At 34.6% G+C, this 15982-nt stretch overlaps 1 protein-coding gene across 7 annotated transcripts in view; it reads left to right on the top strand.

Annotated features, from left to right (window-relative positions):
• LOC106458593 overlaps positions 1-15982 on the top strand; it is a 56679-nt gene that overhangs the window by 14154 nt on the left and 26543 nt on the right. For 2 of the 7 annotated variants that reach the window (XM_022384852.1, XM_013918114.2), the window contains exon 2: positions 2493-2619. In XM_022384852.1, the coding sequence (XP_022240560.1) occupies positions 2493-2619 (127 nt within the window). Of the gene's footprint in view, positions 1-1659; positions 1738-1767; positions 1787-1951; positions 2035-2272; positions 2290-2492; positions 2620-15982 lie in introns of those variants that run through there. The other 5 variants (XM_013918115.2, XM_022384854.1, XM_013918116.2 and 2 more) reach the window with 5 other exon arrangements.

The following is a 15982-nucleotide window of genomic DNA, read 5'->3' as shown; positions in this document are numbered from 1 at the left end:
TGGTAAACCAGTGGACTTTGTGACACTCACTAATTCCCTCCTCCATCTCAGTGTGGGTATTGTAGATTTTTGTATTTCAGAAGTAAGTCTGCCTGTGTTAAATTTAAAATTAAACTGAATTACAACCAGATCCTAATTTACCTTTTAAATACATTCTTACCCTCCTCTCCACAACCATTAATTATGTGGTTTTCTGTCATGAATACATCTACAAAATCTAGATTATGGTGGGAAATTAGAGCTGATATATATCCTCCTGATGTAGACACAATAGGTCACATGTGAAGTTGTGGAATGGAGAACTCTGGGTAAGTTATCGCATGATGTGCATTGCGTCAAGAACATTTAGAAACTTGATCACACTGTTGTTGACTGTTAGAGAGCGAGGGAAAGACTTTTATATTTCAGAGGTAAAACTGCCTATTTTTAAATGTATCTACTGGTTTGAAATTCATTTTAATTCTAAAACAATTTAATTTTGGCTTTTCTTGAACATAGCTACAAGTCCATTAAATTATGATGACTAGTGGCCCAGCTGGTCCACTAGAATTTCCTTTTAACTATTCTAATTATACCATAGTATACAAGCATGTATACTGTATAAAGTTTTGTGTTACTTTTGTATTATATAGTGCATTCAGCATCATAAAGTTATATAATAAAGGTGTATTTCCAGAAATAGAAGCACAGTGAACTGTTTTTAGTAAATAAACATGTAGCTGTTCTCCTTGTTAATGAAACTGTAAGTTTAATGCTCAATATTTGATGATAAAGCATTAATGTTAACCACTTTGGAGCTTGTAATTATTTAAAGAAAAACAACAATAGCAAATTATCAATCTTGGTTTCAGTAAATGATTTTGTATTTAAAGATATCAGTAATGCACCAGTCTTACTCATGAGTGACTGATAGAACTTTGAGGTTTCAGCTCCATATTAGTGATTAAATTTATATGCACATGGATAAGAAGATTACAAAATATTTAATTAATTTCCATAGGTTATTACATGAAAGAACTGACATGCATTGCAGTCTTGAACTTGTAACAGTTAAAGAAGCATACACATTTTCTGTAATCTAACGTAATTGTTGTTGTAGAAGCATGTGTTTACTGCTTTTCTTTTTATAAAATGTTTTACGTATTAAAGAAAAGTGAACAAAAAATATAATTGACTATAATCTGAATGTTTACTTAATATTTGCTGTGTTACGCCATGTGATACTACTGCCTAAGTTAAACATAATGATAGGAACATTCCTGTTGATGTGAATTAATTTACATGCTACAGTTTCATGTCCTTGTGTATGTTTTGCAAAGTGACCTTCTCTACATGTATATTAAAATGTATACACATGTCTTACTGGAATTGTAATCTTCCCACTGAGGAGTGGCGTTTAGGAATAGTTTAAAAATACATTAAAATATTAATAGCTTGTTGAGATCTAGTAGCTTTTATGGTAGTAATACTGTATGTAAGCCAAGAATTTCTGTAATGACATCAACATCATATGCATTTTATTCATTGCCCTTGAGTTGGCTAAGATATATAATTGGTTCTCCTCAGGATGTTTTATTGAGAGCAATTCTAATTATAAGATACTTTCAACCATTGGGTGTAAAACAGTTTGTTTTTTGTGAATTTTAAAACCAAATGTTTTTTCTAATGCTTGGAATGGATAATAGTTTTAAATGAAGTTTGTGCAAACCACATATCTGAAGACTGATAGGCAAAACAGTAAGTAGTTGATATGAGCACTAATATTTACTTTTCCGAAAATTTATGGGTAAGATATTAATTGGTGTTTTTAATTGGGTAAAAGAAACATCAGCTAATTTTGTAAATTTTTGTAGGCATTATAAGATTGACAATGTTTAGTGAGGATAAGGGACAAGAGATCACATAGTTAACTGTTTTAGAAAGTTAAGGGACGTGACAACACATAGTTAACTGTTTTATGAGGTTAAGGGATGTGACAACACCTAGAAAACTGTTTTATGAGGTTAAGGGATGTGAGATCATCTACTAAGCTAGGTTAGGAGATAGAGTTTACCTATTTTGTGAGGCTAAGTGGCAAGAGTTAATCTTGTTTGCCTGTTTTGTGAGGTTAAGGGTCAATAGTTAATCTTGTTTGCCTGTTTTGTGAGGTTAAGGGTCAATAGTTAATCTTGTTTGCCTGTTTTGTGATGTTAAAGGTCACGATTTCATCTAGTTGAGCTATTTTGTGTGGTTAAAGGAAAAGAGCTCAACTGTTACTCCAAAAATACCTTACTCAGCATTTTTACGAAGGTTTGTAAGCAAAAGCAGTAACTAATCTTTCAAGGCAAACAAAATTGTAAACACCTTCCAAAGAGTAAAATCTCGTCAATATAAAGAACATTAACACTTTGAAATATTACAGCTTGCCACCAGCCTATATTTGATATGATATTTATGCTTTAATTACATGGCCAAATATGGATATGTAAACTAGTTATATATGAATTTTTCAGCTACATCTGCTCTGGGGATGGCTCCACATACGACGACGAGGATAAACATTGCTCAAGCAGCCCCATCACTATGACTAGTGAAGACTTATTACAGCCTGGCCACGTTGTAAAAGAAAGATGGAAAGTGGTACGTATGAAGCTGATAATCAGTATCATAAATGTACTCTGTAAGGCTCTTAGGTTCTGAGAATTTTTTTGAAGATTGGCATTGATATAGTACAAGGCATAAGCTTATTTTTAATTATAGTCACTGCAATAAATGTACTAGCACATGTACGAATGTGTTGACACAGTAATTTCAATTAGTAGAAATTAAAATGACAAAAAAGACAATGCAAGGAAAATTATTAAAAAAGCAAATCTGTAAAAAAAAAAGATGCTGTTTGATAATTTTCTAATATTTTTCACATGATAAATTATTTAATTATATGTGTCGGTCCTCAGTAACTTTTGAATGTATAATTGTAAAAAGAGTCATAGTTTGCAGGCTTCTAGGTGTTAAAAACATCTGCACAATATAGCCAAATTCCAAAGGCAAAATAGAAATACAAGATAGAAAATGTTTCTTTTTTACAAAAACTTTTCTTGGCTGTTTCATGAAAGCATTAAAATGGAATTTCAATAATAGATATGCAAATCTTGCATTTTTTTCCTAATATGAATAGCTTTGAGAAGACTTTAGTTAGATATGATGACTCTTTACAATCATGTACAATTCCAAATAAAACAAGTCTTTATAAATCCAGATACTTGTAGCAAAATAATGTTGTAATTTGTTAGCAAGAGGAAGATGCAGGTTGTAATGATCTGGTAGGTCTAGAAAATTCTAGGGGATTTGATGTTAGGCTTTCTAGTACCTTGAGGGTAAATTGTAAATATGAGATAGTTTGAAGATTTTAGAGTTAGTGCAAGTTATAAATAATTTCTAGCTGGTAAATTGATCAATTAGTGCATTTTTGTTGTTTCATCCTTGAAGTGTTAGAAATAAGTTTATTTCTTATGTTAGTGTAGTGCAGTTAGCATCATTTGAAAATATGGTTTACAGCTTTTTACAGTGAAGGCAGGTCATAAAAAAACTTTAGGACAAACTAAACTATTATTGTTTACATGGATTAGACTTTGAATTATTAGGTCGTCAAGAAATTAATGTAACTTTTTTAGATGAAAAACCAAAATAACTTGTATATCAAAACAAAAGATTTATTAAATAAAATACTATCCATTCTTATCCATGATGCTTTTCCATCTTAAAATCTTAAAGAAATCACTTTGCTTTGAAGCAAAAAAGATGTCTATGCCCTTTTTAACACCTTCCACATTTGCATACATTTTCCCATTAAGATGGTGTTACAGCGAACATAAAATATGGTAATCTGATGGGAGCCATATCGGGAGAATATGGTGGGTGGGGGAGATCTTCTCAACCCAACACCATAATCTTGTGTTGCATCAAACGTGCCACATGTGGACGTGCATTGTCATGGAGAAGAACACCTTTCTGATTGATGAGTGAAGGGCATTTCTGATGAATGGCTTTATTTAAATGTTCCAGTTGCTGACTAGAGATCTTTGCATAGAGATTGAAGAATTTGAAATAAATTACTCATTTGATGTCCCACCAAATGCAAAGCATCATTTTCTGTGGATGGAGTTAGGTTTTGGGGTCAGAAGTGTTTTTGTCTAGGACTAGGCCATTGTTTTTGGTGTTTAATATTCTCATAGAGAATCCCTTTTTCATCACCAGTGACAATTCTGTTCAAAAAGTAACGTTCACACTTTTGAAACGATGAGAGTTTGTGAGGCATCCAGACACCTTCTTTGTGAAGTTTTCCCATATTCCTTAGATGTTTACATATTGTTTCATGAGAGACATGCAATTTGAGGGCCATTTCACATGTGTGTTGCCTTGGGTTAGACTCAACAAGCATCTTCAGAGCATCATCAGTATCAATTCCAACATGTCGGCTCCTGCCATCACAGTTTTAAGGCTAAAGTCACCAGAACGAAATTTGCTGAACCATTGTTGACATTTACAAACATTCAAAACATTTCCATAAACTTCTTTGATATTCTTTGTGGCTACAGGGACATTGTTTCCCTTCTTGTATTCAAACAGCATTACATGCCATGCCAAATGTGTGTCTCGTCGTGTGCCATCGCTATAAGGGATTAGAGTACACTAAATATTACACATTATATAGGCTAAACTAACGTGACGTTTAGGTGGTTCGTTTAAGTATTATACGTGATGTATATTTTTTGGGGGGTAATGAAAGTGTTCTAAAATGCTACATTAATTTCTTGATGAATTAATACAATCTCCTTCAAAGTACAACAGATCCAAGCAACTAAAGACAAAGTAACATGGCGTATCTAGTGCGATGACACATTAAACAGCCAACAATCTTCCAGAGACAAGACATAATAAGCTAGATGAATGAGTTGCTGAACCCAACCAGTAAGGTTAACAGGAGAAAGATCACAGAAAACAGAGGGATTCCAGTGTATAAATATGTGAGAACGGAAACCCCAAAAAGGATTCAGTTCGAGACATAAAGCAATGAAGGGAATGGACAGGATAAAGAAGAGAATTGGGATCATGACAGGAATATAAATGGGAAATACATGTGAGGGAAAGGGGAGAGAAGGCAAAACAACCCTCATAAGCTACAGATGTCTTGGGAAGGAATGAATGATTGGAATAAAGGAGAACATAAGAAGCATGGTAAAGGGTGTGGGAAACATTCATAGCACAGATATCAGAATGATGATGACCACTAGCAAGAATGAGATGGAAATAGGTCTTAAGGGAGAGGTGGTACAAAGAACATGTAACAACAGGTTTGAAAGGAGAATGGGCAAGGACATAAAGAACATTTAGATCCCAATTCAGAAACCTAAATGGACTGGGCAAACAAACAATACCAAAGGAATGGAAAAGAAGAGAAGTAACAGGGGAGAAGAAGGATCTATGAAATGAGAGAAGCAAAAAGTGTGGGAGAGAGCAGCACAATAACTAGAAACAGTGGACACAGACAAACTTTGATCAAATAACAAGGTAAAGAACCTGGACAAGTGGATATCTGAAGGTTGGAAAGATCAGAATCCCCAGCAAATAAACCACTGGCGAAAGGTAGACCAACAACGCTGATACACACACAATGAGGAAGGACATATGGATTGAGTAACCAAAGAAGCTACACAGGTAGGAAGTTCCTGAGTAGAGGCAATAGACCGGAAAAAAGCCAACTGTGAAGACATCTGGATTAAACACTTCTAATCGAGGCTGCTGGAATAGAGACTTGGACAGAGGTAAGGGAAGGGGTTGCTGTTCCAGTAAGGGCCAAAGTAGAGGAAACCACGACTGCGCAGGCCAATACGGAGCAACTAGTGACACACAACAAGGAGTAGTCTGTATGAGAGAAAGAACTCTGGAGAGAAGTCTGATCAGAGGGTAAGCACAGAGATGAAGGCCTTCCAATCCTGACTGAATGCATCTACCCCAGAGCTGAAAGGTGTGGAACAGAAGACAAAAAGAAAGAAAGTTTGGCATTTCAATGGGTTGCAAATGCATTGATATGAGGCATACCCAGACGAGAATACACCCACTGAAAAAACCCTGTATGATGGGGCCACTCTGTAAGAAGAACTTGGTTGGGTTAGGATAAATGGCCTGCAACCAGATTCATAACACCAGGAATATGACATACCAAGAGTGTGATGTTGTAGCTGTGAGCCCAGTATAAGAGGTCGAATGTGAGAAAACACAGGGTCTTGGACTTGGTCCCCCCTTGTTTGGAGGTATAACTGAAAAAAGTTGAATTTTTGGAATAAACCATAACCACCCACTTTCAGTGAGAGAAATGAGTGAGAGCCCGATGAACAGCTAACAGCTAAGTGGTTGACATGGTAAGTAGATTAGATTTCTCCCAAGATTTGAGAGAAGCCCCAATCCATCAAAAAAAAGCACCTGTGAACAAATGCAAGTCTGGACGAGGAAACCCCCACCATGGTAAGAACCTTGTCAAGTCACCAAACAAGGTCGGCCTTGATCCCTGGGGGAAGGGTAATAGAATGATCCAATGGATCACAGAAGTTTCACTGGTCAAGAAGCATCCACTGAAAAGTGCAGAACAGGAGACCAAAGGGAATGGAAGTTTGGCATTCCAATGGGTTGCAAATGCATCAATGGAGCCACTCCATGGGTAGAACTTGGTTGAGGTGGGATACATGGTCTGCAACCAGATTCATAACAGTGACGGTTGTGCTGCAATGGTAGAGGGAGCTACTTGTGCTCATATAGAGGGTGTAATGGGATTGGTCAAGGGTTGTCACATGATCAGCACACGTTGTTGCAATGACACAATAAATATAAGGGTATAAAAGACTGGTGTGCTGTTCATAAGATTTACTTATGCCTAGAGGGCAAATGAAGGTCAAAATAGGCATTCTCCTTAAGCAGAAAAATGATGCACCAACTATCATAAAGTACTGGTCATGGTGAGTCATCAAAACTGTCCAGAGGCTTAATGACACAATATATCTGGCATTTAATGACAGCAAAGCTACATGTCCTGAAGACAGCTATTTTTGGTTGTTAACAGGGATCAGGTGCAAGTTACATTACAGTATGAGTAGTAATCTGTGAACCCTTTAAAAGAAGCACACAATTCAAATAATAATGATATACAAAAGAAACACCAAAATACAAAAACTGATGTTTCCCTGATAACTGTCATGGGCAATTTTGGTGAAGTTGTTCAACAGAAATCAAAACTGTTGGGTTATGAATGGAATTCTTAAAAAGATAATGAGTCCTCACAACAACTAAGATTTTCAGGCAAATGATGTAATCCAAAGAATATTGGTAGAGTGGTCATCCAAAACTGCACCTAGGCAGTGGGGATCTCTTTGATTACATACAAGCTTCTATAGAAAAAGGATGTAAGTAGAGTTCCCTATGCTATGTGAGAATAGTTCAGCCATCACTGTAAGAAGTCAAAATTTATAAAAAGAAGAAGCAACTCCAAACCAAAGGGTTTCTGGACATCTTCCACAGGTATGCTCAAAACCACAGTAGAAAAATAAATTATATCCTACAGAAGCAGAGTTGCCAATATAAAAAGAACATGATAAGCAAATGAAAAAGGATAAGAATGGAATGAACTTGTCCAGAAAGGTGATGGAATGAACTAACAAAGAGAAAAGAAAATCAGTAGAATAAGGTTGAGACTTAAAAATGAAAACAATGACCAATCAACTCACAAAGAAAAATCGAGTGTGATCTGAGCTAAGTGGAATGAAGCTTCTTACAAAACTGATAGAACAGACTAGTCATCTATAGACTTTAGTTACAAAAATCTACTACAGAGTGGAACTAACCAAAAGGCAGATATTTGGAAACCCTGAGGAGGATATATTAACACTAGATAACCAAAAGGGAAGAACATTGCATTCTCAAAAACTCTCCAATTCAAAACAAAGAAGAAAAAAGAACTGACGTAAACTTAAAAGATCTATATCACCTAGGTCTTCTGCAATCACTTAAGTTTTTTTTGGAACCAGAAGTAAGCACAAACATGAAATAAGTTATCCGTCCAAAACAATTACCACAGCCTCATAGTTTAAAAGTATATGTAAACCTTCTAATCCAAAAAGTCGCAGGTATGTTTATAGCTGTTTTTGATATTTCATTTACAGAATTTTCGAAGCTATTTTTCTCTATTTCTAGTAACTTTTTCTCCTACATCACCCTAGATCTAATTTTAATGTATTCTATTAGTTCTATTACATCTAACAGGCTAATCTAAAAATTATTAAGAAATGGTATATCTTCTTACAAAAAATGAAGAATATGGTAGTAGATCTGTGAAGGTCTGATTAAATGGGTGGTCACAAGGTTAGAGAAGATACTGTCCATGCATTTACAACATTTTTGAAACATATTGAGATGTTCCATTGCAGTTTCATGTATTCTTTTGGTGTCAGTTACCATAATATTAAGCAGCAGGTGCTGTAAAATGGGAGCAATGAAAAGTTTGAAACAATTGCTTGATGGCAAGTGTTAAGCTATTTTATGATTTTCATTTAGTAATAATCAGAATGAACTGAATGCCATAGAAAAGTATAACATAAATTAGCTAACCAAGTAAGGCAATGAAGACTTTCAATACTAACAAGTGTGCTGGATAACCAAATAAGATAATGGAGAAATTCAAATCACAAGAACACATGCTCAATTAAAGGAAAAATCCAAAACTAAAACATTAGAGAGGAAAAATAGAGGTGAAGAAGTAATGAAATCACAAAAGGAAACTCAAGCTTTAGAAATTGGATAGTTTTGCTAGGGGAGCACATACAGGCCAGAGGCTGAGTCGTCTGAATTCTAGGCTCTCTCACAAAGTATAGACACTATACCAAGTATTGCATGTTGAAGTATGAGAAATTGAAGAAAAATAAGAATTATTCAGACATAATAGTATTGTGCAAGAAATAGTTGAGACAAAATAAAAATCATGTGTTAAAAGTTATAATTTTGGTTCTACATGGAAAATTACCAGCATTCAGTCTGCTGACTATAAAAGACTGAGGTTTCATAGATAGATAGTTGTTCTGTGCAGTCAAGCTCAGTTCAACAGTCACATTGCATTTGCTGTCAAGTGAAAATGTCTGCATCAACTGCAATCAAGAACTTTTACCACCCAAGTTTCATGTAAGTTGAACAAACATGTTTACCTAATCTAGCAGCATAATGATGTTATAATGTCTATAGAAATATTAAGAATTGAGGTGATTGATGTTAAATGTGGTAGAAATCTCGGAAGAACTACTAAAAGAATACCCTGTGATATATATATAACATTCACTAATACTTACATCCTACTGTAAGATTTGTATCCCAAGGTTACAACTCCAAAGTAATTGTTAAAACTTTTCTAATTAAAACATTTTGTTTTACCTATATATATCAATATGAAATGTACTTGCATTGTTCAGGCGATTTTCAAGTGTCCATATTCTTTTCTGATTTATTACTTCTTGGACTTGGCCTTTAGGTACATGAAACATCTGCTTTTGTTGATGTTTAATCTGTTGTTCAACTTGACGAATCTGTTTAAAGAAAATTTCATTTACACAATTTTTCAAAAATAGGACACTGACCTTAAACCTTAATATTCAGAAAGTAAATTTAAACAGTAAAGTATATATGTTAACAAGAAAAAACTAGCTTGAAATCATCAGATACTATAATTTTAGACATGATTTAGTTCGGTTAAGTTTCTGTTACTGTGCTAATTCATAACAAGTCAAATTTCCCATTGACAAAGTTAACATACGTAAACAGTTAGCACACATTATCTGCAAACTGACAGAAATATTTGTACCTTAAATGAATCTTACTGTGTGTGTTGGCACTTTTGATATTAATTATATAAAGCATTAAAACTTCAATAAGTAAATGCTATTATACACAGGTTAAATATGTTATATAAAATTATCTTGAAGCTTCAGCATATTATTACAGTCCCTGTCACCACACTCAATTATGTTCTACCTGATAATCGTCCATCTTTACAACAGTCCAGTATTGTATATTTCATCATAATAGGCTACAATGTAAGGCTTTCATATCCAAAGAACATCACTCCTCTCTGCAGGCTTTCCATAATCCACAATGTATAACAGGGATGACAGTTTCCCAGTACCCCTTTCAAAAGTCCCATCACACAGAAATCCACAGGCAACGTGACTGGTATGTCTTCATATAGAATAACATGAGTACCCACTTTGTCTCCAGCTGTTTGATATAGGTCATGAAAGAAAATTGTGTTGCTTATCCAGATGGAGATCCTTTATGATTATGATGTTTATTGTTAGCTGGGACACATGGACAGCTTTTTCCCCTGAAATTCGTTTTCATGGATTCTCAAATGCTACAAGATGCTACACTTTACCACATCTGGGGTATGACTAGTTGCAGGTAATTTTTTTCTGGATGATCCTGATGCCCCCAGTTGATCCATCAATGGTGTTCCTTAATCTCTTTGAATATCCTGTGTAAGACTCTGCTGAGTAGAGAAGGTCCAATGGCATTTTGTGTTCTTTCCCAAACAAAAATGATGATGATGTGTTAGCTGTGGCTTCATGTACTGTCATTCAATAACTCATAAGTAGCAGTGGAAGATTGTGATCCCACAATTTTTTATGTCATCCACACAAATGGCTAATTGATGCAAAAGCGTATTGTTGTATTTCTCTACATTCTATCAGAAGATGGATGAAGAGCTGTTGTTCTAATCTTTTTCAGTCCAAAAATTTGACATATATTTCCACAAACAAGACTGACTCAAAGTCCCATCCATGATCTGAGTGAAATTCCCTAGGCACTCCAAATCTTTGAAATAGATTCATTGACAAGTTTCCTTGCTAGTGTTTCTTCTTCCTGATTAGAACAGTATTTGCTTCTGGCCATTTCAGAAAACAGTCCATCACAACCATGATGTATTTATTACCATTGTTACTCTGTGGTAGAGGACCAAGCACATCTACAGCAACTTTTTCAAGTGTTGCTACAACACAACACTGCTGTAAGCTGTGTCCATGGTGTTTCTGTCATGGACCATTTTGCTCCTAACAAAGTTCACATGATTTACACAAATTCTCTACAAATACCTAGCACCAAACACAACAGAATCATTCTCTTACTCTCACCAGTGTCTTCTTAATAACTAAGTGCCCAGTTGTTAGAAGATTATGGAAATGAAGGAATGCTTCTGAATGAACAGACTGTAGAGGTACCAACTGTAGCTCTTGTTTATATTCACTATTTTTGATTCATTGAATAACTGGTTTCAAACTCATATCTTTTGCCTGAGAAACTTTCAGTTAAGTTAGTTAGTCATCTTTCCTACCTCATGCTTCCTTCTTTTCACAGTGTTTAAATTCTTTATTAACACAGGGTTATCTGGATAATACATCAGTACTTGTATAGTTTCATCCACGACAATGTATGATTTTAAAGTTTTACACCTGAAGTTCCTAGAGCCATCTTGTTATATGGCCTTCTGGATTGTGAAAATTCACCAGCTACTTCAATGCTGCATGACCTGTACAGAGTATAAACTTTTGTTCACACAAGTAATTACAGAACTGACTTAATAGCTGTTGTACAATACTTCCTTCCTACAGCATTTATTGTCTTGTTATAGTAAGCAATCACACATTCTTTTCTGTGCTGTACTTGTGATAACACTGCCTCCATACAGAATCACTGGCACTGGCATCTGAGTGGTTCTTCCTGAACTGGATAACCTAATACATGAGCACTTGTTAATCTTTTCTTCAGTTCATTGAATATTTTTTTAACAAATAACAGTGCAACAAAACTTATTTTTTCAAGTCATTTGTGAAGAACATGAGCAATGTCAGAGAATGGTTTTACAAAAAAGATTATAGTAAGTTTGTTTGTTTATAGTTAAGCACCAAGCTACACAATTGGCTATGTGTACTATGCCTACCACAAGTAACAAAACCCAATTTTTAACATTATAAACCCACAGACTTACTGCTGAGTCACTGGGACAATGACAGTAAGAGTAAAGTAAAAAAATCCACTTTCCTCACACAAGTTCTTTAGTGTTGGGTAATTCTGAAAAAATGTCATCTTAGATGGGTCTGTATACACTCCCTCTCTGCAACTCAGGAAACTCGCCTGTTGATAGACCAATTTAAACTTCTTGGGATTCAGGTTAAGGCCCTCTTTCCTCATAGAATCCAGAACTTTTCTCAGCCCATCATCAGCATTATCAAAGTTCTTCCTATGTGTGATTACATTATTTAAGGAGATGAGTATGATGTTCTAGGGAAGTTCAGAGAAAGCACACTCCATTAATCATTGAAATGTAGCAGATGCATTCAATAATCCTAATGATAACACAGCAAATTGCTACAATCTGCAAGTTGACAAAGTTAGTAAAGAAAAGACCATACTTGTTAATATCCAACCTTAATATCTAATGTTAAAAACCATTTTGATCCAGATAAAGTATCCAAAGTAGAGTCAATAACTGGCAGTGTGTAGTCATCCTTCTTTGTAAATTCACTCACTTTCCAATTGTCAGGCAAAATCTTGTGAATCCATCTTTCTTCATCATAAGTACAATAGGTGATGAGCAAAACTAGTACTCAGTTCTATTACTCCTTGTTACTTCATAGCTTCTTTCTCTTTAGGAGCCTCAGTCTGTTTAGCAAGTAGGATTCATCTGGCTAACTGATTTATTGATGCTGCATTTCCAATGTTAATCTTATGAAATATTCTATTTATTCGGCTTAAATCATGAGGTCCATTGGAGAAGGTAGCATTATATTCCATGAGCAAATTATGTAAGTTGTGGCATTCATTAGCTGTAAAATATTCATAGCTCCTATAATACAGCTCTTGCTAATGGGATAGTAAGCTGTTCTTTGATGAGGATTTGACATCAGATTTCTTACAAATGCCTCAAATGTGACTACTTCTGATGCTCTTTGATGTAGAAGTACTACCTACAGCTTCACATCTTGCTATGCTCAATCAAGACTTGACTCAAATTTCTTGGTTTGATGTGTTCATGGTTTGGTTCTAATGATAACATATTAAAATCCATGAGAATTTTTCTAACTAATAATTTCTCAGGACACACTGGAGTGTTTGGCTCAACTATGTCACAGTCACTAGATGTAAATTTATTCCTAATAAACCTTGGTATAAGTATTTGACTTCTTAGTGATACAATAATTGCCCTCCTTGTTGTTTCTGGAAGTATTAACTGGTGTAGTAATTGTTACAAAGTTCACATGGATTTCCTACTCAGAGACTGTGAAGCTCTCTAAAGCTAGCCTAGCCTCACATCCATATCTTCACATGAAATAAGTCCCCAATATGCACACTAACCCAATGTCAATTAACCATACATCATGAGGTGTAAAGAAGTTTCCCACTGTAAGAATAACTTTCAACTTTTCTCTTCACTGGAAATTTATGTCTGCTTGCTGTTTGCATCAATCCATCTTCTTTCTTCATCTCCGGAGGTAATTTCTCATCTTTCATTATAAGACATCCTATGCATTTGTGGACAGTTTTCTGTAAATAATGAACTTCTTATCACATTTACGCAGATGAAGCATTTTATTTGGAACTACGTAAGTCTAGCTAAATCTTGTTTTCCAATGTCTGGTTAGCTCTTTGTTGCTCATTTGATCAGGTTGGACCCAAAGATTCCTCTTTATAGTTTTGCATCTTCAATTTATTATCACCTGTTTATTCCTCACATTCTTGGCTGTAATAACCATGTTTTCCACACTTATAACACTTCCATTTCCTACAGTTTTTGGTCTGACTTGAAATATCTATTGTCTTGTGGTTTATTTCCTCCATTATTCATAACTAGATGTCTAATGAATTCTTTTAGTTCTTCTAGACTATCATCAAGGAGAATGGATAATTCAATACTAATTGATCTGATGATCCCATAACTTCTAGATGGTGCATTTAATTGTTTATCTGAGGCTTTAATGGATTCAAATTACATTGCCAACTGTAGAGCTTCCTTTAAAGATGTACACCTCTTTGCTTCAGCCTAATTCACATATCCTCATCTGTTATGATGGCATCAGTGAATTGATCATATGACAACAAATCCATCATTTCATGTGGAGCATCCAGGTAAGATAACAGGGCAAGACTTTCCACATCTTCCCCATGTTTGTCTAAAATCTCATTTCCTACACACTCTGCTCCTGAACTGTTTTTAGATAATTCCTTCTGGTGTTTCACTCTGAACCTGTTGGATAAGGCAGCTACGAACATTTGAATAATTATGGTTGTCAGCTGGAAGGTTGCTTAATGTCATTAAAACTGATCCTTTTATGTGGGCAGCAAGATGAATGTTGTTTACTCTTCCATCACTCACTTTAGAAATTTGCTTCCCAAGGTACTTTTCCATCATAGTCTGTTGATTTGTAAATTGGGTGATTTTGTTTAACTGGTCAGCTAAATTCTGGAACTGAATTGGTAGCAACATGGCTGGAGTAATCCAGGAAAGTCCTGTAATCACATAGTACACAGCTCTAGTAGTAACGTATGTAGATCAAACAGGTTCTCCTATTACATATTTTACAGAAATTGATTTTTAAGTTGGACTCCTTGGGTGGATGCAGAAAGAGGTGTGGTTGGTTTGATCTTTGCATTTACCAATTCCTTTGTTTAATGTTTTATTTTGTCACTGAAGTATTTTTCCACCTCATTGATCTTGCTGCTATATTCTTACTCTTACTTCACAAATTTTGTTATTAGAGACTTTCTGTATTTTGTTGATGTTTTTCTTTGCTTCTTCAATTTTGTCATTAATACCTTTCTGTACCTCTTTATTTTTGTTATTGTAATCCCCCTGTACATCTCCAATAACTACACTGATCTTGTCCTAATCACATTTATTTTTGTTCTTAATTCTACTTTAAACATTATGTCTCTTTCTTTCAACTCCACTCATAAATTCCCATCTCTTACTTCTTGATCTTTTTTAATTTTTCTAAGTCTTTCTTCTTGGTCTTTTAATTTTTGTCTTATTATTCTAAGTTTCTGTCTCTTTCTTCTTAATCTTCTTCTATGTTCTGTCTTTTTTTTGCTTGTTTCTTCTTTTCACTGGTTCATCACCTCCATCAAATTTCCTCTCTCACTTCATGCTCACATTCTCACCTTAAAGTTTTGCCAGTTTTATTTTGTTTTCATCAATATAACTTCAATTCTGATACCAGTATTGCAACTCGTTCTATCATTGGGCAGATTCTTTTGGATTATTTGGTAGAACTAATGAAAATTCAGTTTACTATCTATAATAAATTAATTAATACCTTCAATATAAAGCTTGTGGTAATAGCACCCAAAATGCATTGGGAATATCCCATCTATCAAGCAAAATCTAAAACTCTGAAGTTAAACAAGTTGACCATCATGGAAAATCAAAACAAAGGTATAGAGGTGAGTGCTTAAATTCACAACATCTCATCTCCTACTTCCTACTGATGTGGGAAGGCAGTTACCTTTAAAGTCTAAAAGTAGAGATAAAACCATCCAAAATTTCTACATTAAAAAACTACCAACCACCACACTTATAAAGGTCTTAAAAAAAACAACTAATAAATAGTCAAAAACTTATTCAAGTATGACATGGGAAAGCTCAGCTACTTGAAGTTGGTCTTTCCACTCCTGGCATACTGAATAAGAAACTGGTTTTGTAACTAAGTTAGTTTATCAAGAGTGACCTGGAATAACTAACAATCTCTCAGTAAGGAGTTTTTCCATAACTGGAAGTTTATCATTTAAATAGATTTATATTTGTTATAAAAATAGAAAACTATTTTTTTAGTTGTCTATATATATATTATATATATCATTATTTTTTAGTTTATTTATTGATAAAGAAACATTATACTATAAATAGATATTACTA

Source organism: Limulus polyphemus, unplaced genomic scaffold (genome assembly GCF_000517525.1).
Source record: "Limulus polyphemus unplaced genomic scaffold, Limulus_polyphemus-2.1.2 Scaffold489, whole genome shotgun sequence".
Taxonomy (NCBI): Eukaryota; Metazoa; Arthropoda; class Merostomata; order Xiphosura; family Limulidae; genus Limulus; species Limulus polyphemus.
This window is presented reverse-complemented; position numbering and strand designations above follow the sequence as displayed.